We start from the raw sequence: 18942 nt of genomic DNA on the forward strand, positions 1-18942 counted from the left end.
TGATTTTTAAGATCTACTCTTGAAAGTGAAAGTGTTAGTTGCTCAGTCATGTCTGACTTTCTGTGGTCAGACCCTGTGGGCATAGCACGCCAGGCTCCTCTGTCCATGGGATTCTCTAGGCAAGAATACTGGAAGTGAGAATGAAGTCGCTCAGTCGTGTCCAACTCTTTGTGACCCCATGGACTGTAGCCCACCAGGTTCGTCTGTCCATAGGATTTCCCAGGCAAGAATACTGGAGTGGGTTGCCATTTCCTTCTCCAGGGGATTTTCCCGACCCAGGGATTGAACCCGGGCTTTACCGTCTGAGCCACCAGGGAATCCCAAGAATACTGGAGTGGGTTGCTATTTCCTCCTCCAGGGAATCTTCCTGATCCAGGGATCAAACCCAGGTCTGCTGTGTCTCCTGCATCGCCAGGCGGGCTCTTGACCACTAGCGCCACCTCTACCCTGCAGTTCAGTTCAGTCGCTCAGGCGTGTCCGACTCTGCAACCCCATGGACTGCAGCACAACAGGCCTCCCTGTCCATCACCAACTCCTGGACCTGGCTCAAACTCACGTCCATCAAGTCGGTGATGCCATCCAACCCTCATCCTCTGTCGTCCCCTTCTCCTCCTGCCCGCAGTCCCTCCCAGCATCAGGGTCTTTTCAAACGAGTCAGCTCTTCGCCTCAGGTGGCCAAAGTACTGGAGCTTCAGCTTCAGCATCAGTCCTTCCAATGAATATTCAGGACTGATTTCCTTTAGGATGGACTTTATGGCTCTCCAGCTTTCAAATATGCAATATTAACTATAGTCACCATGCTATATGTTACATCCCCGTGACTTAATTATTTTGTAGATGGAAGTTTGTAACTTTTGACCCCCTTAATCCACTTTCATTCCCCACCACCCCACCTGGCCTCTTGCAAGCACCAGTCTGTTCTCTGTTGGAAAAGTTTTAAGGTAAGAAAAATTTGCCATGATGGAAAGAAATTACCAGTTGTTTTATAGGAAAGATGCAAAATTGAAAGTTTTTTTTTCCTTTTTGTTAGTAATCTTTAGAAAAGCTAAACTTTAAGCCCGAGTTTATGACATAAGATTATGTGATTGGCTAAATTTGGATACTGGTTTTCAGACTTAAATAAACAAAAGCACATTTTAAAAGATCTGATACTTATAATGAGGAAAAATAGAGTTCTAAAACTCCTGTATAAAAAGCATCTAAATTGTGTCTATGCCTATGTGTTTGTATATGTGTTGTATGTGTATTTTATAAAATTATGAAAACAATTCCCCAAATAGTGTTTCTATTTAGATAAATATAAATGCAAATGTGGACATAAACATCTTGGCTAAATAAATAAATACCTAAAAGGTGGGCTTTTGAGTTTTCCAAAATGTTGACTGTAGTCAGTTTGGGAAAGATGTATTATTACTTATGACAGCTGGTAGGTTCATCTCAGGGTACAGTGAGTCAGAGCTATTGACCTAGAGGTACTTACCTCCCCTTGCAATTCCAGCTTCACTGTGAATCCTGAGGATGACAAGATTTAAGAATAAAGAAATCTGTTCATGTATTGGGAGTAGACTCAGTTGAGTATACTTTCCCTACAGGGTGCCTATTCCTTGCTCTGGTACAAAAACCCAGATATTTATAAGTTGTCTCACTGATTATTTTACTCACATTTGAGAGCCTTTCCTCTGCGTTTCATGCTAAACATAAGGAGGCACCTGGCTGGTCTCCTACCCACTTCGCAGGGTCAAGGTGAACATCACCAAACCCCTCTGCCTGTGGTCCTCCTAGACTATCTAATCCTCCTCTTTACGGACCAAGTTCCTGCCAATGAACAGCCTTCCTGACCCAGGGCTGGGAGGGAGCCCCCCTCCCTTCCTTCTCCGGTGTCACATCCCCAGCCTTCACTCACTCAAATAATGACCTGGTTCATTATCTCCCTTTCTCTTGTTATTTCCTTTTGCTCATTTAAAAGTGTCCTTGGAGTTCAAATGAGTTCCCAATTTAACCCTGATTTAAAATGAGTGGCTGGAGGAAACCTGGAGATCTAACCAACAGTATATTTTTTTTTACCCCAGGGTCTGCATATCACGTCTCTGTTCCTAAAGTTAAAAAGTAAAAGTCGCTCAATCGTGTCTGACTCTTCGCAACCCCATAGACTATATAGTCCATGGAATTCTCCTGGCCAGAATTCTGGAGTGGGTAGCCTTTCCCTTCTCCAGGGGATCTTCCCAACCCAGGGATCGAACCCAGGTCTCCCGCATTGCAGGCAGATTCTTTACCGGCTGAACCACCAGGGAAGCCCAAGAGTACTGGGAGTGGGTAGCATATCCCTTCTCCAGTGGATCTTCCCGACCCAGAAATTGAAACGGGGTCTCCTGCATTGCAGGCAGATTCTTTCCCAAGTGAGCTATCAGGGAAGCCCCTCTGTTCCTAAGAGACAATTTAATACAATTTTGAAAAGCCAGGTGGGCTGTGTTTTCATCATGATTCTGCCAGTTAGCACTTTGTGACCCTGGGCAAATTAACCCTCTCTGCGTCTGAGATTTTTTTATTGTTGTTGTTTAGTTTCTCAGTCGTGTCCCTGACCAGGGATCAAACCTGAGCCCCCTGCATTGGCAGGCAGATTCTTTACCACTTGGGAAGCCATCTGGGTCCTTCTGGCATTCATGGTTTTCTGCCAGAAGCAGCCCTTGTGTGGCTGGAGATGTGGATCTTGTTAAGTCATGCTTCACAGTAAAGAAGATGGAGAGCATCATGCAGCTTAGTGCACTAACTTTTGGGGTTCCCGGTGAGTCACGTCTTGTCTTGGGCTCGGTCAGGTGGGCTGCTATAATGGCTGTGCCTCCACGCAGTCTTCATTCACGAGTGCTGAACCTGGGAGAGGTTGTGGAGTTGAGAAACTGGAATCACTTCTTTAGAAAGTAACAATAAATCAACTTTCTACACGCCACACCTTTTCCAGGGTACCGGAGCTGGAGGGGGTGATGATGAACAGGGAGGGTTCTGACCCCGTCTCGTCCCTGCAGCTGGCAGTGGGCACACTGCTGGGTCGGGAGGCAGTGGAGCATCCGTGGCCATGCCAGGCTGATGGATAGAGGCCTCTGGTTATTTGCCCATCAGTGGTAAAGAACAAGGCGTGAGAAACACGCAAAACCGGGAATGTTGTCTTTTTGTTTCTCATATAAGTTTGTGAACCATTTGAATTGCCCCTTTTGAAACTGGGCATTCATTTAGATTTTCTTACTTTTTTTTTTTTTTAAATTTTGTCTGCACTCAGTCTTTGTTGCAGTGAGCAGGCTTCTCTAGTTCTGCGAGGGCTGAGTTGCCCCACGGTGTGTGGGATCTTAGTTCCCTGACCAGGGGTAGAACCTGCATCCCCTGCTTGGGAAGGTGGATTCTTAACCACCGGACCACCAGAGAAGTCCCAAGAATTTACCTTTCTTGATTTCCAATGGGATCATTGACTTTTTTTTTGTCTTAAAAAAAAATATTGAAATTAGTTGATTTACAATATTGTGTTCATTTCAGGTATAAAGCACTGTGATTGTTACACACACATACACACATGCATATATATTCTACAGATTGTCTTCCCTTAACAGTTATTACAGAATATGGAGCTGAGACAATCCTGTGGTATACAGTAGGTCCTTATTGGTTATCTGTTTTATATATAGTAGCATGTATATGTTAATCCCAATTTTTTAAGCTGGATGTCTCTGGAACTGAAACTGTACTCAGCTTCTACTTATTGGGAGGGTAATTCATAACAGTCTGCCCATCCTGGTCTCTGAAAGGTTTAAGGAGCCTCTGAATAGTTTTAGGAGGCTCTGACAAAGAAAAGAGTTGTTCAGTTAACAATGTCACAATGAAAGGCACCATGCTGTTCCGCAGTCAGAGTTGCAGAAATTGAATGAAATGACTCATGTTGAAAGACCTGTGTCCCCGACATGTGGTATGTGATCATTAGTTCCTCTCCCCATGTGTTTGAATTAGTATTTAAAACACTGAAATACGTTTCGCTAAGAAAACCAATAGCTCCACAAAAGTAATGTATATCATTTATTTGTATAGTTATTTCTTAAAAATAGATTTTTCAAATACACCAAAATTATTGAAAATCATAATATGCCCCAGTGGGCCACCTAGGTTTCAAAGGTTAATGTTTTGCCATATATGCCTTAAATTCTTAATGACCTGAAACCTTACAAATGCAGTGGTGAGTCACCCTCCTGCCCCAGCTCACCTCATCCTTTCCCTGGCTCTTTTTAAGAGCACTCTCTCCTGGCGATGTACATTTGTCAGTGTTTTCCAACTTTCACTGTATCTCTATATTTATAAACTATAGTTATAGTTGTATAGTTTATATATAGTGTTGTACGTTTTAAAAAGATACATACATACAATGCAGTGTATCCTCTGAACCTGTGTTTTTACACACTCATTTGAGATTTGCATTGCATGGAAAACTACTTCCTTTTAGCTGCTGTGTGGGCTTCCCTTGTAGCTCAGTGTGTAGAGTCCGCCTGCGATGCAGGATACCTGGTTTCGATCCCTGGGTCGGGAAGATTCCCCCGGAGAAGGAAATGGCAACCCACTCCACTATTCTTGCATGGAGAATCCCATGGACAGAGGAGCCTGGCGGGCTACAGTCCATGGGGTCACAAGAGTTGGACGCGACTTAGGATACCATTGGTCTGGAATATCCCATAGTTTATTTAGATGCTTCCTATATATTGTCACCAAGCACTGTTTTCATCTCTGATTCAGAGCCGGTATTCAAACCCAGCTTTCTCTAATTCCATCAAGCAATGCGTTCAATAAATACTAGGAAGAAAACATTTTAAAGAATGAGCTTGCAGACTGCCTGCTAGATCTCTGGGATCTAAATGTAAAGGAAATTGGCTGTCCATCCTCCTGGCAAAGCAGGATCAGGGCAGCCTTGTCTTGCTGGGAGAAGGCGGTTGGTATGGGGATACACTGCAGGAGGCCCCGGGGTCCCATATGTGGTGGGTCAGCTACTTGAGATATTGGCTGAAGGGGAAGCAAAAGATCCTTTCTTTATGGATAATAAATATTGGGGAATCAATGACATTAAAAAAATTAGAGTGTAGTTAATTTACAATGTTGCCTTAGTTGCAAATGTACAGCAAAGTGGTTCAGTTATACATTTGTTGTTCAGCCGTTCAGTCGTGTCCAAGTCTTTGAGACCCCATGGACTGCAGCATGCCAGGCTTCTCTGTCCTTCACCATCTCCTAGAGTTTTCCCAAACTCATGTCCATTGAGTCTGTGATGCTATCCCACCATCGCATCCTCTGTTGCCCCCTTCTCCTCCTGCCTTCAATCTTTCCCAGCATCAGGGTCTTTTCCAATGAGTTGGCTCTTCACATCAGGTGGCCAAATTAGTGGAGCTTCAGCATCAGCATCAGTCCTTCCAATGAATATTCAGAGTTGATTTCCTTTAGGATTGACTGGTTTGATCTCTTTGCTGTCCAAGGGACTCTCAAGAGTCTTCTCCAACACCACAGTTTGAAAGCATTAATTCTTTGGCGCTCAGCATTTTTTATTGTCTAACCCTCACATCCGTACATGACTACTGGAAAAAATCATAGCTTTGACTATACAGACCTTTCTGGAAAATTCATGTCTCTGCTTTTTAATATGCTGTCTAGGTTTATCATTGCTTTTCTTCCCAGGGGCAAGTGTCTTTTAGTTTCATGGTGCAGTCACCATCCACGGTGATTTTGGAGCCCAAGAAAATAAAAGTCTGTCACTGTTTCCATTGTTCCCCCATCTATTTGCCATGAAGTGATGGAACCTTATGCCATGATCTTAGTTTTTTGAATGTTGAGTTTTAGGCCAGCTTTTTCACTCTCTTCTTTCACTTTCATCAAGAGGTTGTTTAATTCCTCTTTGCTTTCTGCCATAAGGCTGGTGTCATCTGCATATCTGAGGTCATTGATATTTCTTCTGGCAATCTTGATTCCAGCTTGTGATTCATCCAGCCCAGCATTTCTCCTGATGTACTCTGCATATAAGTTAAATAAGAAAGGGGACAATATATAGTCTTGACGTATTCCTTTTCTGATTTGGAACCAGTCTGTTGTTCCAGGTCCAGTTCTAACTGTTGTTTCTTGATCTGCATACAGGTTTCGCAGGAGGCAGGTAAGGTTGTCTGGTATTGCCATCTCTTGAAGAATTGTCCACAGTTGGTTGTGATCTACACAGTCAAAGGCTTTAGCATAGTCAGTGAAGCAGTAGTATATGTTTTTCTGAAATTCTCTTGCTTTTTATATGATCCAATGGATGTTGGCAATTTGATCTCTGGTTCCTCTGCCTTTTCTAAATCCAGCTTGTATATCTGGAAGTTCTCAGTTCACATGCTATTGAAGCCTAGCTTGAAGGATTTTGACCATTACTTTGTTAGCGTGTGAGATGAGTGTAATTGTGTGGTAGTTTTTACATTCTTTTGCATTGCCCTTCTTTGGGACTGGAATGAAAACTGAGCTTTTCCAGTCCTGTTTTTTCCAGCCACTGCTGAGTTTTCCAAATTTGCTGGCATATTGAGTGCAGTGCTTTAACAGCATCATCTTTTAGGATTTGAAATAGCTCAGCTGGAATTCAGTCACCTCTACTAGCTTTGTTCATAGTGATGGCTTCCTAAGGCCCACTTGATTTCATACTCCACGAAGTCTGGCTCTAGGTGAGTGATCACACCATCGTGGTTATCTGGGTCATGAAGATCTTTTTTGTTTAGTTCTTCTGTGTATTCTTCTTAATATCTTCTGCTTCTGTTAGATTGATACTGTTTCTGTCCTTTATTGTGCCCATCTTTGCATGAAATGTTCCCTTGGTATCTCTAATGTTCTTGAAGAGATCTCTAGTCTTTTCCATTCTATTATTTTCCTCTGTTTCTTTGCATTCTTCACTGAAGAAGGGACTTCCCTATAGCACAGATGATAAAGAATCTGCCTGCAGTGCAGGAGACCTGGGTTCAATCCCTGGGTCGGGAAGATCCCTTGGAGAAGGAAATGGCAATCCACTCCAGTATTCTTGCCTGGAGAATCCCACGGACAGAGGAGCCTGGTGGGCTACCGTCCATGGGGTCACAAAGAATTGGACACGACTAAGTGATTAACACACACACTTAAGAAGGCTTTCTTATCTCTCCTTGCTCTTCTTTTGAACTCTGCATTCAAATAGGTATATCCTTCCTTTTCTCCTTTGCCTTTTGCTTCTCTTCTTTTCTCAGCTATTTGTAAGGCCTCCTCAGACAACCATTTTGCCTTTTTGCATTTCTTTCTCTCAGGGATGGTTTTGATAACCACCTCCTATACAGTGTTGTGAACCAGCAATCCACATTTCTGCAGGCACTCTGTCTATCAGATGTAATCTCTTGAATCTATTTGTCACTTCCATTGTATAATCGTAAGAGTGTGTAGATGTTAATTCCCAAAGTCCCAATTCATCTCTTCTCTCCCTATCACCTTGGGTAGGTAAAGGTTTGCTTCCTATTTCTGTGGGTCTCTTTCTGTATTGTAAACAAGCTTACTTGTATCAGATATTAGATTCCACTTGGAAGTGATGTCATATGATAGTTGTCTTTGTCTAATTTTCTTTGCCTAATATGATAACGTCTAGGTCCCTCCACTTTGCTGTAAATGGCATGGTTTCATTCTTTTTTACGACTTGGTAATGTTCCATCGTGTCTACGTACCATGTCTTCTTTATCCACTCCTCTGCTGATGAGCACTTAGATTCCTTCCATGTCTTGGCTGTTGTGAATAATGTGGCTGTGAACATTGGGGCACATGGATCTTTTCAAGTTAGAGTTTTCTCTTGATAACAATGGTAGGTTTTGAGGCCTGAAAGACTCTGAGGGACAGGGAAAGGTTTTAAAGGAAGTGTGAGTCAAGGGCCCAGCCCTAAGGACCTAAAAATCCAGCAGGGGAGACGAAAGTAACATGAAACAGAACAACTGGGTATGGAACAGCTTGCTGTGTGCTGTGCCCCTTGTCATCTTTTACAGAAATGAAATATCCTCTTTTTCTCGACATCTTGACTTCTGCCTCAACAATACCTTCTGGAAATACTTTCAAGGCATCTAGTGCGGAACAAATGTATTTTTAAAGGCCATGTAATATTCCATGCTATGGACATACCATCGTTTATTTGACTATTCTGTTGTTAATGGGTCATCTCCTTTTTTTCACTGTAATTGGCTAAAAGCTGTAGCAGTTAATGTCCTCATACTATATATATGTCCTGATGTGCTCAGATTTCTGCGGGAGAGTCTACCAAGACTGGCATGGTGGCAGAGGAGGGTGTGTGTATTTCTAATTTTAATAGATGCTGTCTTATTGCTTTCTAAAAAGGCTAGGATTCATACTCCACACACCATCCCACCCCAACCGACGTATAAGTGTCCTTTCCCCTCATGGTCACTTTTAATAGTTCTGAAGTTCTTTTTAAGTGCCTGATGTTGTTATCCATTTCAATGGCTACTAGGCAATATAAATATCTTCTTGGAAACTGTTGGTTATCTTTACTGTCTTGTCTACTGCTCATCTTTTGCCTGGTGGTTATTATTACCCTTTTGGTTTTCCCCTTGGTTAGTTTGTAAGAGCTGTTTATATAGAATCGGTATCAACCCTTTGTCCTCTGTGTTACAAATATTTGGACCAGTGCTTTCATTTGTCTACTGACTTTGCTCACCAGCCAATTCATGAAGGATGGTAGCGGCAAACTGTGTTTCGTCAGCTCAGAGAACATCCTAATTTGTTCCATAAGTTAACCAACCTTTTGGAAAGGTCCGTGGATGAAGTGTGAGGTCGATGGGTAAGATGCAGTCGCCTCGTTGATGAACGTGGCAGCTCACTGCATCAGCTGAATTTTCTCTCACTTAACGGTTTTCCAAGGTTCTTCAAACCATAGGGAGACATACCTACAGTATGCCTGATGTAGAGGAAAACACAGCTGATCTTTGAGCAGCTATAACGCACTCAGCCAGTCTCTCTTGTCCTTATGGGAAAAGAGCCCTGAAATACTGTATCGTTTTTCTTTTCTAGAAATCGCATCATCCTCAAAGCCTCATCCGCCTGTTGTGGGCAAAGTGACTCATCACAGCATTGAACTATACTGGGATCTGGAGAAGAAAGCAAAGCGGCAGGGACCCCAGGAACAATGGTTCAGGTTTTCTATCGAAGAAGAGGACCCCAAATTGCACACTTACGGTATCATTTATACGTAGGTGCAATGTTGAATTGCTTAATATTTTGCTTTGGTTTCTTGATTAGCTGGATTGGTTTCTGTTGTCTCCAAGAAGACTTGTTTTTTGAAATTAAAAGGATGAGAGAGCATCATTTGCATCCACTCTTTCTGTGAAGGATGAATTTCGGAAAAGAAGGGTGAGCAGTCACTTTGAAATTAAACCTCCTAGACCTCTGAGAGCTCTGTAGGCTTCTGAAATATTCTAAGGGTGTATATTTCAAATCCGAAATGTGGAGGCAGAGTCAGAAGAGAGTTGGATGAAATCGCATGAGGTTCCCATCAGGCTGCCCTGGACACAGGTGTGAGGTTCCCATCAGGCTGCCCTGGACACAGGTGTGAGGCTCCCATCAGGCTGCCCTGAACACAGGTGTGAGGTTCCCATCAGGCTGCCATGGGCACAGGTGTGACAGCTCCCTGACACTCATGCTGCACCACTGGTCCCCCGCTGACTCTTCCAACCCACCTGCCACCTCCCTCTCACCTCCATCCGGGCCTGGCTTTTCGCCTTCCCCTTGAATGTGTTTCCTTCTGTTTTTATTTATTTATTTTATTTTTTGTGGCTGCACTGGATCTTCACGGCTTTGCACGGGCTTTCACTCGTTGCGGCGAGTGGGGGGCTCCTCTTCTTTGCAGTACGCTGGAGATGAGGTGACTTTTCTCGTCGAGATGACTTTTCTAGTGGCAGAGCACAGGCACTAGGCGTGCAGGCTCAGTAGCTGTGGCGCATGGGCTCAGTACTTGCAGCACACAGCCTTAATTGCTCAGCAGCATGTGGAATCTTCTGGGACCAGGGATCGAACCTGTGCCCCCTGCTTTGGCAGGCGAACTCTTATCCACTCCGCCACCGGCAAAGTGCTCCTTCTGTTTGTAACACAGCTGGTTCCTCCACATCATGCACATGTCATATCAAATACTGGCCCCTCCTCAAGAGGCTCCCCGAGGCAGCCTTCCTTCCAGCCCGCTGTCTTCTCTGCTGTGACCGGGTTTCATTTTCTCGTGACGTCTGGCTCTGCTGGAGTCACTTTGCTGTTGGTCTCTTCATTTTCTGTCTCCCCCACCACCCCAGCATCTAAACTCCACGAGAGGCAGGTAAGATTCCTGCTTTGCTTCAGGCTGTCTCCCCAGCTCCCAGACAGTGTCGGCACACAGGAGGCCCTCAAAATACTTGTATCAAGAAGTCATTTGTTCCCCGCCGTGGCCCTTAGCTTTTAGTTTAATCCTTATTTCTTCCTTTGCCAGGTCTACTGCTTGTAAAATGACTTTGTATTTCAGGAAGAAGACTGAAAATGAGGTACCAGTATGGTTTTAGATGTAACTTTTAATTTTGACATAATCGCAGCTTCACATCTGGCTGTGAGAAATCGTTCAGAGTGATGCCACGAACTTCTTACGCTTTCCCCAGTGGGGACGTCAGGGAGAGCTGTAGGGCAGAGTCATCATCCTGGTGACGATGAAGCCGTGATGCAGAACAGTCGCAGTGCTTGGCTGGACTTCGCTCAAGGTGGCATTGTGGTGAGGGTGCAAACCCAAACCACGGTATCCTGGCGATTTGATGAATGATTGTTTGTACCTAGAGAAAAAAAAATGCATGCACTTACATGAAAAAAACAAACAAATCCACCCTAAAGCATGAAAGATGATATAAGTATCCCTATATAGACAGAAAAAGATCCAATTTCTTTCCTGCTGTCTCTCTCAGTACCATGAGCCGAGCTTGGAGACGTCAGGTGGGGCTCTCCTAGGGGCTCCTTTACTTCCCGTCTCCATTTCTCCTGTGCTGTGTGAGCAGTCATGTCCACTGGCCTCCAGCCTGGGTTTCTCAGAGGTCTGAGTGCTGCCTGGCCTGGAAGCTCAGCTGGTTGGTTGCCTAGTGTTTCAGGACCTGTCCCGGAGGCCTTCAGACCCCCAACCCTGAGCTATCAGTGTGAGATGCTCAAGCTATCTCAGAGGATTAGCACAAGCCTTGACACTAGGTGGCAGAGTGAGACCACGTTAATCTTGACCTCTTTTCTTGGTTCCATCCCTTTCCCCCCAGGTGTGTCGTTAAAACTAGGAAATGCCTTTCTTTAAAAACGCGGCAATCTAGACTACCTGACCTTGGGCTTGTGGGTTTAAGAACTTCGTTTCGAGCCGTCACTTTCTGTTCTTCTGCTCCACCAGCCAGTCTAGGATGGGTGCCATCATCTGGCGCGGGTGCCCCTTCTCACAGCCCGTGATCTAGCTTTTGTGAGTTCTCCCTCTGCACATCCTTTCGGTGCTGTCTCTCATTCGACTCTAGCACGTCCCTCGGGAGGTTGCAAGGAGGATCTGTTTTCTGAGTTGTCCACTGCTGAGTCCCCAGGTCCTCCAGCTGTCCACAGTGGCTGATGTAATTGTCCACATCCCTTTTAGTTGCTGTGTGATTGTCCAAAACCCACATTTTCTTTTTTAACCTTCCTTTTGTCATGTTGTCTGCAATGCGTTTCCATTGCTTGCAGGATGAAGGTCAGACTCCTGCAGACTAAATTTGATGCTCTTCACTTTGCCCACCACCTGCCTTTCTTCCTGTCTCTTATTTCTGAGCACGAACCTTCCAGTGAAATCTGCTTCACGTCCTTGGACGACGCCTTGAATTTTCTTGCACGTGTGTTCAGCTGTTTTCCCTGTTCAGACCAATCTTCCCTCCCACCCTGCTCCATCCTTCCCTCCACCCAAGTCGGGTTCTGTCTTGACTGAGACGTTCCTTTTGCTCTCCTGTTATCTATCCCTCTAAATTCCTCCAATAGTCATTTCCCGTATCATGCATCTCATTCATTCATTCAATCAGCACCTTCTATATGCCAGACATTGTTCTGGTTGCTGGGGATACCGCACTGGACAAACAGATCCTAATTCCTCCCTCGTGATGAGGAAGATGAATGATAAGGAAGGGGCAGAAGTGAAAACAGAGTGTGTCGGATGGTGGTGAGTACTGAGGAGGAGAAGCTGGGGGCTTGGCGTGGAGGTGAAGAAGGCTTCACTGAGCGGGTGACATCTGTGTGAAGGAGCAAGGGAGGGGTATCTGTGCGTGTCTGGAAGAATGTCCCGGGCAGAAGACACAGCTGGTGAAAATGCCTGGAGTTTCAGAAATGCTGAGCAGTGGTGTGAATGAGAGGGGTGACAGGGGCTGGGCCAGGGAGGAGACCCCTGGGGTCCCAGGGGCCGCCCCTATGCCAGGGGAGAAGCCACCAGGCCCCCATAAACCGTGGCAGATGTGGTGGTCTTGCCCCAGGAGGGTCAGTCTGGCTGCTGAGGGAGGAGCTGAGGTGGCCATAGCAGGGAGGATTAACTGCGCAGCGTCTGTAATAATTTAGGTGGGAGACAACACAGTGGTGAATTCAGGGTTTTAAAGACCGTTTTGAAAACTTTTGCTGGTGGACCAGGCGCGGGATGTGAGAGAAGGAGGATAGCAGGGGGCATCCGTGGACAACTCGAGGTTGGGAGCACCGCTGGATGACATACAAGTCCGTGGGCTTTTGGAGACCTGGTGTCCTAGAAAGCGTGGCAAGTCAAACACACAGGCCCCTGGCCCTGCCTCCTGGCACCTTCTCCGAGCCCTCAGCCGGCAGCACGGCCTGCCTGCCTTTCCCGAGGCTTGTTTTGCGGCTCCAAATGCTCTGATCCCCACCCTTGCCTCCGGAGGCCTGCAGGTTTCCGTCGCAGCCTCTGGCCAGCTTTCTGTCCTCCAAATGTTCAGCACCCACTTCCCGCAAATGTTTCCCAGTTGAGACGGACCGCGGGGTGTGATGAGAGCACCCTTCCTGTACCACCCATCTCCCCAGCGGCTCCCTCCTCACGTCCCCTCCTTCCTCACACCCTCTTCTTCCTCATGTCCTCTCCCTGCAGGGGCATTTTGCCCGCAGTGGGGCCACAGCCGCCACGGATAGCCTTGTCCACCTGCTCAAAACCCCCACCCAGGAAGCTCGTGTGTGCTCTCGGACTGCCGAGCTTAGCTTCCAGTTGTGAAGCTTGGCCATTTGAGGACAGATATCACGGGTCAACGTGACCACTTGTCCACAGTACAGTAAGTCCCTTACATACGAGTGAGGTCCGTTCCAAGAGCGAGTCGATAAGTCTACTTTGAGTCCAGCAAAGTCCAACCAGCACATCCGGCTCTATAGTACGGTAACAGGGTTGTCAGGCTTTTCACGTAAATGATACATAACTCAGCAAACAAGAGTACACAAAAGCACAGCCTCCTGAAGAGCGTGCACACACGTGACCATGTACGCCAGACTCGTGAACTAACAACGGGCATGATGGGACCCACGTCTTTGCGAGTTCACAGCTTGAAGGTTCTCGTGTAGGGGACTTACTCCACAGTCACGTGCCAGCTGAGTGTCTGCCTGCGGGAGGGAGACTGGGGTGGAGGGCACCCGGGGGGCAGGAGCGGAGCCTGGTTTGTCCTTTGTGCCCAGGAGTTCAGCCCAAGGTGAGAGACGGCCGTCCGTTCAGGTGAGCTCCGTACTGGGGGTAGTCAATGCTCAGAAACCCTTCCACCCGCCCTTCTGGTAGCTCCAGAGGACGCAGCCTCCATGACCGGCTGTCTTCACTGCGGGTCTCTCTTCCGTCTAGGGGCTACGCGACCAAGCACGTGGTGGAAGGCCTGGAACCGCGGACCCTGTACCGATTTCGGCTGAAGGTCACCAGCCCCTCCGGAGAGTACGCGTACAGCCCGGTGGTCTCGGTGTCCACGACCCGTGAGTATTCAGAACTCGGAGCCCATTTGTCTAATGGTGACCGGCCGGCGTGGAGGGGAAGATGCTCTGCTTTCTGCTCGGCCTGACCGCACGCAGAAACCGCTCCGTTTTTGAACGCCGTGGTAACATTGTTCACTGGCCGGGCCTGGCCATCCCACAAGGGAAGTCGCATTATGCTCAAACAAATGTGTTTTTGTGTTGGCTGGTGCTACCCTGGGAGCGCACATTCAGGGAAAAAAAAGGATGACGTCACCTTTCTTAGGAAACAAGCCAGGGGGTGTGTGGGCCGCCCCAAGGGTTCCCAGGCTGAGAAGCAGGCTGCCCGCCTGGGGGACCTCAGGGGAGAGGTCTGCTTGGCATTTTGTCCCTTTGAGACAACGTCAGTGCATCGTCATGACTTGACGCATAAACCTGGTTCCGGGGGATGCCGTGGGTGAGGACATGTGGCGGAGGGGGGGGACACGTGTGTGGGGACGCAGTCGGGGAGGGGTGAGAGGCCGATTTAGGAGTGTAAATATTTTCTGTGATCATACTTTCCCTTTTAAAGGTTTATTTATTTTTGGCTGTGCTGGGTCCTCATTAATTTGCATGGGCTTTCCCTAGCTGCACCGAGTGGGATGACTCTTCATTGCCGTAGCGGCCTTCTCATTGCGGTGGCTTCTCTTGCCGCAGAGCACACACAGGTTCTAGAGCGCACAGGCTTCTGTAGTTGCAGTTCCCGGGTTCCAGAGCACAGGCTCAGTAGTTGCGGTCCATGGGCCTCGTTGCCCCGAGGCCTGTGGGATCTTCTCAGACCCGGGATCAAACCTGTGCCCCCTGGCTGGGCTTCCCTGGTGGCTCAGCTGGTAAAGAATCCACCTGCAATGTGGGGGACCTGGGTTTGCTCCCTGGGTTGGGAAGATCCCCTGGAGAAGGGAAAGGCTACCCACTCCAGTGTTTTGGCCCAGAGAATTCCACAGACTGCATAGTCCACAGGGTCACAAAGAGTCGGACACGACTGAGCGACTTTGACTTTCCCCTGCACTGGCAGGCTGATTCTTCACTACAGAGCCACCAGGGAAGCCCTGTGATCGGTATTTTAAAGCATTTTGAAGGTGTGTGTCTATAACACAGTGACATCTTTGAACTAGAATGCTGTGAAGATTAAAACGGTCAGAAGTGTTCCTCCCGGCCCACCCACTGAAAACACAGACAAACCTTTTTCTCGGTTGCATAAAGGGAATCCACCTCTTGTGAGTTAAATGTTATTTTCAAGGTTCATTCAGTGTAGCATTTGGCTTGAATACGGGTGTATATGTTTTCAGTGAGTTTCAGTCGTGTCTGTAAGGCCTTTACTCATGGAAGTTTTTGTGTGCAGGAAAGGTCATTCAGATTTTGGGTTGGTTCATAACAGCTTCCATTGCATGGGGGCCATGAGGGGGTTGGATCTCAGCTTAGCAAGCTGAGAATTTAGTTAAAGCTAAGAGTGGTGACATCATGTACACCCCCTAAACAGTGCTCAGCTGATTGTGAAGAAATTTAGTTTCAGACAAGACTTCTGACGTGAAATGGTCAATTCTGAAGATTCTGGTCAGAAAAGACGGCTTGGCCCTGAAGCTGGAGAGGATGAACGCACTTGCTTTTCTGTGGAAGCTGTTGAGCTCCTGGAGTGTTTTAGGGGAAAGAAAAGGCAGACCTGTGTTAGCTCTTTGTGCGCTGGGAGAAGGCATGGAGAAGGGAGGAGAGCAGAGAGGAGAAACATGGGCGAAGGGAGTCCATAGGGTGAAGAGAGGCTCCGGGGGCCAGCTTTGGGGCAGGCGGCTCCCCCAGGCCGGCCTTCAGCTCCCTGCTGCCTTCCAGGGGCTCCACCCCTGCGTTCTGGGGCACCCTCTCCTCCGCTCCTGGGCCTGTCGAGTCCACTCCAGGGGCAGAGCTCTGCTCCAGGTGGGTCCTCGTGGGGCTGCCGCTGGCCTGCCGGGCACTCAGGTCCTCCCCCAGTACAGAGCTGTGTCTCTGGGTCTCCCCGCCTCTAGCAACACTCCATTGCCTCTTATTTTACATAGTCATTCGTCTTTCCTGGCTTCCACCTACTGTGCGCTGAAGGGCGAGGGTGATGGGTTAGTCATGTCTAATTATAGAAGATCCTTAAGACACGTGTGGGCGGATAGTGAACAAAATGCCCCGAGATAGACCCGGGAGGAGGAGGAGATGCTCTGACTGGCTCGGCTTGCTTTCCTGTGTGTCTCAGGAGGTGGTTCTGGTTCCCACTGGCTGGGGAGGTGCCCCTGAACCTGCCAGGTGAGCAGAACCAGATGCAGAGGGGCCTCTGGTGGCCACTGGCATCCTTAGTATCCCACCGAAGCCAGGGCAGGGGCTCCTGGGCCTTGTGGCCAGAGGCTACGGGGAGTCAGGCCACCACCTGGAGTTCTTCTAGGAAGACAGAGGACCGCCACCCGCCATAGCTCTTGGTCTGTCAGCTGACAGTGGCGGTGCTGCAAGCCCGGTGTGCCTTCTCCTTGCCCAGTGGACTTTGGAGAGGCAGCCATGGATAGCTGGTCCAGTGGCCCAGAGCCTTTGTCACTGCGGCCCATGGCTTCCGCGGGTCGAGAGACAAGGCCTCCTGCAGGGGAGAAGGTGAGCTGGACACGAGGCTCCTGGCGACGCCCTGGGAGCCGGGCGTCCGGTCACAGCGGACGCGCCTGCGTCCAGGACGCGCACGGGACCTCAGGGCCCTCTCCCGGGTGGGAGGATCGGGTGCCTCTTCCTTCTGGCTGGCTGCTGCTCGCTTAGGCTGTTACTATAATATACAAAGCAGACTCTCCTAAGGAGGCAGATTATGCTAAACAAAGAATTAAAAATGTGCGCATTATATAAAACAAGCGAAAATGCTTCTGTGGGTTGATAATTTGCATTCGGTTTGAAAGTGTTTTAATGAATCACAAAAGCATGTACTTTGCTTGAATAAAGGATGCTCAGCCTTTTTTTTTTTTCCTTCCCCAGGTAAAGTACGCGAGACTCTTGCTTAAATGAGGCATGCAATTTTAATCAGTTGGGCCCTTAAAAAGAAAGAAAAACAGCTGCTGCTTCTTAATTGGCAAATATTTTCCCCAATGAGCTCATCATTTATTCACTGTTTTTAATAGAGACTTAAATTCCACCAAGAAAGGTGTTATCACCCCGCTTCAATATCTGCCACGGCATCTGCAGCTAAATGACCCTCCTAGAGAACGTGAGCTGAGGCTTCCAAATGCTTCTCTGTCCCCCCCTCCTCCTGGCCAGGTGTCCCCTCCCGAGGTCCTACCTGACCAGTGCCACCTGTCTAACACACGTGGGTGCTCACTACCAGCAGCATCAGTTCAGTATTTGGAATTGTGGCACCCGGGCTCAACGTCAGAGGAACAGACCCACAGATGCAAAGCCTGCCTTTGTCATGTTCTGTTGAACGTACTGACGCAGTCCCTTGGGCCAGACCCACGGTGTCTTGAGGGCTTGGGGGCGGTGGACTGAAACGTTCTGCTCACCCTGGGATTTCCTCTCTGTTCTTCATGACTCCTGCCTAGAGTGGGAATGGGAGGCGCTGCTCTGCCCTGCACACGAGTCTTTGCATTTCTTTTCTGTTTCTCTGTCGATTCCTGTAACCAGGCAGACCTTTCAAGCCTTGGTGGCCCCTGTCGGGGCTGGTGGTCATACTCAGTTCCTCTTTGCCTTCCTGGCAGGGCTCTGAGAGGGTCAGTGAGTTAATGCTGAGACAGAACTTCCATCCCTGATGGCAGTTACTGCTTCCTTTTGCTGGAGCTCAGCGAGCAGGGCGTAGTGAGCAATTATGTTGTTTTCCTTCTCTTCTATGAGGTGTCCCTTTGTTCTCAGAATGAGTTCAGAGGGCGCTGATGACCCGTTACAGAAGCCAGGACAGGCAACGTGTTGTTAGCTGCTGAGTTGTGTTTGACTCTTTGCGACCCCATGGACTGTAGCCCACCAGGCTCTTCTGCCCATGGGATTCTCTGGGCAAGAATACTGGAGTGGATTGCCATTTCCTTCTCCAGGGGATCTTCCCGACCCAGGGATCAAACCTGGGTCTCCTGCGTTGCAGACAGATTCTTTACCGGCTGAGCCTCCGGGGACATTTATTTAAATTACATCCTAATATCATGATACCCTGGTCTCTGCTATGCGTGGTCCTCAAGCTTCTAAGCGTGAAATGAACTTCCTTCATTTTCTGATATTTGCCTGCTGCAGAGCTCCTTGGCTGGGAGGGGGAGGGCCCACACAAGGAGAGGTGTCCTGGGGCAGAGAAGACGGGCAGCGTGGGCTGGAGGTGGTCAGGGGGCACTGTGCTGGGCGCTGTGTGTGCTTTTCGGACTTCCCTTCACATTCCAAGAAGTCAACACATTTCTGAAGGCTGCTATTAGGCCTCCCCTTTCCCTTCACACTTGGCAGGAGTTGGGGTTCTTGGGTGTGTATTTAAGATGTCTGCTTGTACCCAACGTTTAGTAAGAGTGGAAGCTTAGAGTGGACTGGTCAGCTACGTCAGCATCTAGTCAAGCTCCACACTCCTTCCTTGGACGACTCCCTCAGCCTTTCTTGTCCTGGTCTATGGTCTGAAGGAGGATCTAAAAGCATCGTGTAAAGTCCTAGATTCACTTAATAGGATTGAGTTAGGATACCATACTTTAAAATTCAGTAGAAATAGGATGAGCTTCCTATGTTCGTCTAGACAGTTTTGGAGAAGGCAATGGCAACCCGCTCCAGTGCTCTTGCCTGGAGAATTCCATGGACAGAGGAGCCTGGCGGGCTACAGTCCATGGGGTCGCAAAGAGTTGGGCACAACTGAGTGACTAACACAATTCCTATGTTCCTCTAAACGATTCCATTCAAATCATGTATTTTTGTGTTTTTAGTGGCGATTGAAGTTTGTGATTCACAGGGTGGGGTCGTTTTGGTACAGTAACGGACTTACCCACCACACCATCCTTCTCCTTT

At 47.9% G+C, this 18942-nt stretch overlaps 1 protein-coding gene across 5 annotated transcripts in view; it reads left to right on the plus strand.

Annotated features, from left to right (window-relative positions):
* The window catches only part of FANK1 (fibronectin type III and ankyrin repeat domains 1), a 118273-nt gene that overhangs the window by 76558 nt on the left and 22773 nt on the right, over nt 1–18942 (plus strand). For 4 of the 5 annotated variants that reach the window (XR_015155538.1, XR_015155539.1, XR_015155537.1 and 1 more), the window contains exons 2-3: nt 9064–9241; nt 13859–13983. Coding sequence is in view for 2 of the 5 variants with exons in the window: in XM_086378415.1 (XP_086234541.1) it covers nt 9064–9241; nt 13859–13983 (303 nt within the window). In the remaining 3 variants the exon portion in view is untranslated. The remainder of the gene's footprint in view (nt 1–9063; nt 9242–13858; nt 13984–18942) is intronic. The other variant, XM_086378416.1, reaches the window with a different exon arrangement.

The sequence above is a fragment of the Bos grunniens genome, chromosome 26 (assembly GCF_055505025.1).
Source record: "Bos grunniens cultivar Pamir isolate PY7600 chromosome 26, Bosgru_T2T1.0, whole genome shotgun sequence".
Classification (NCBI taxonomy): Eukaryota; Metazoa; Chordata; class Mammalia; order Artiodactyla; family Bovidae; genus Bos; species Bos grunniens.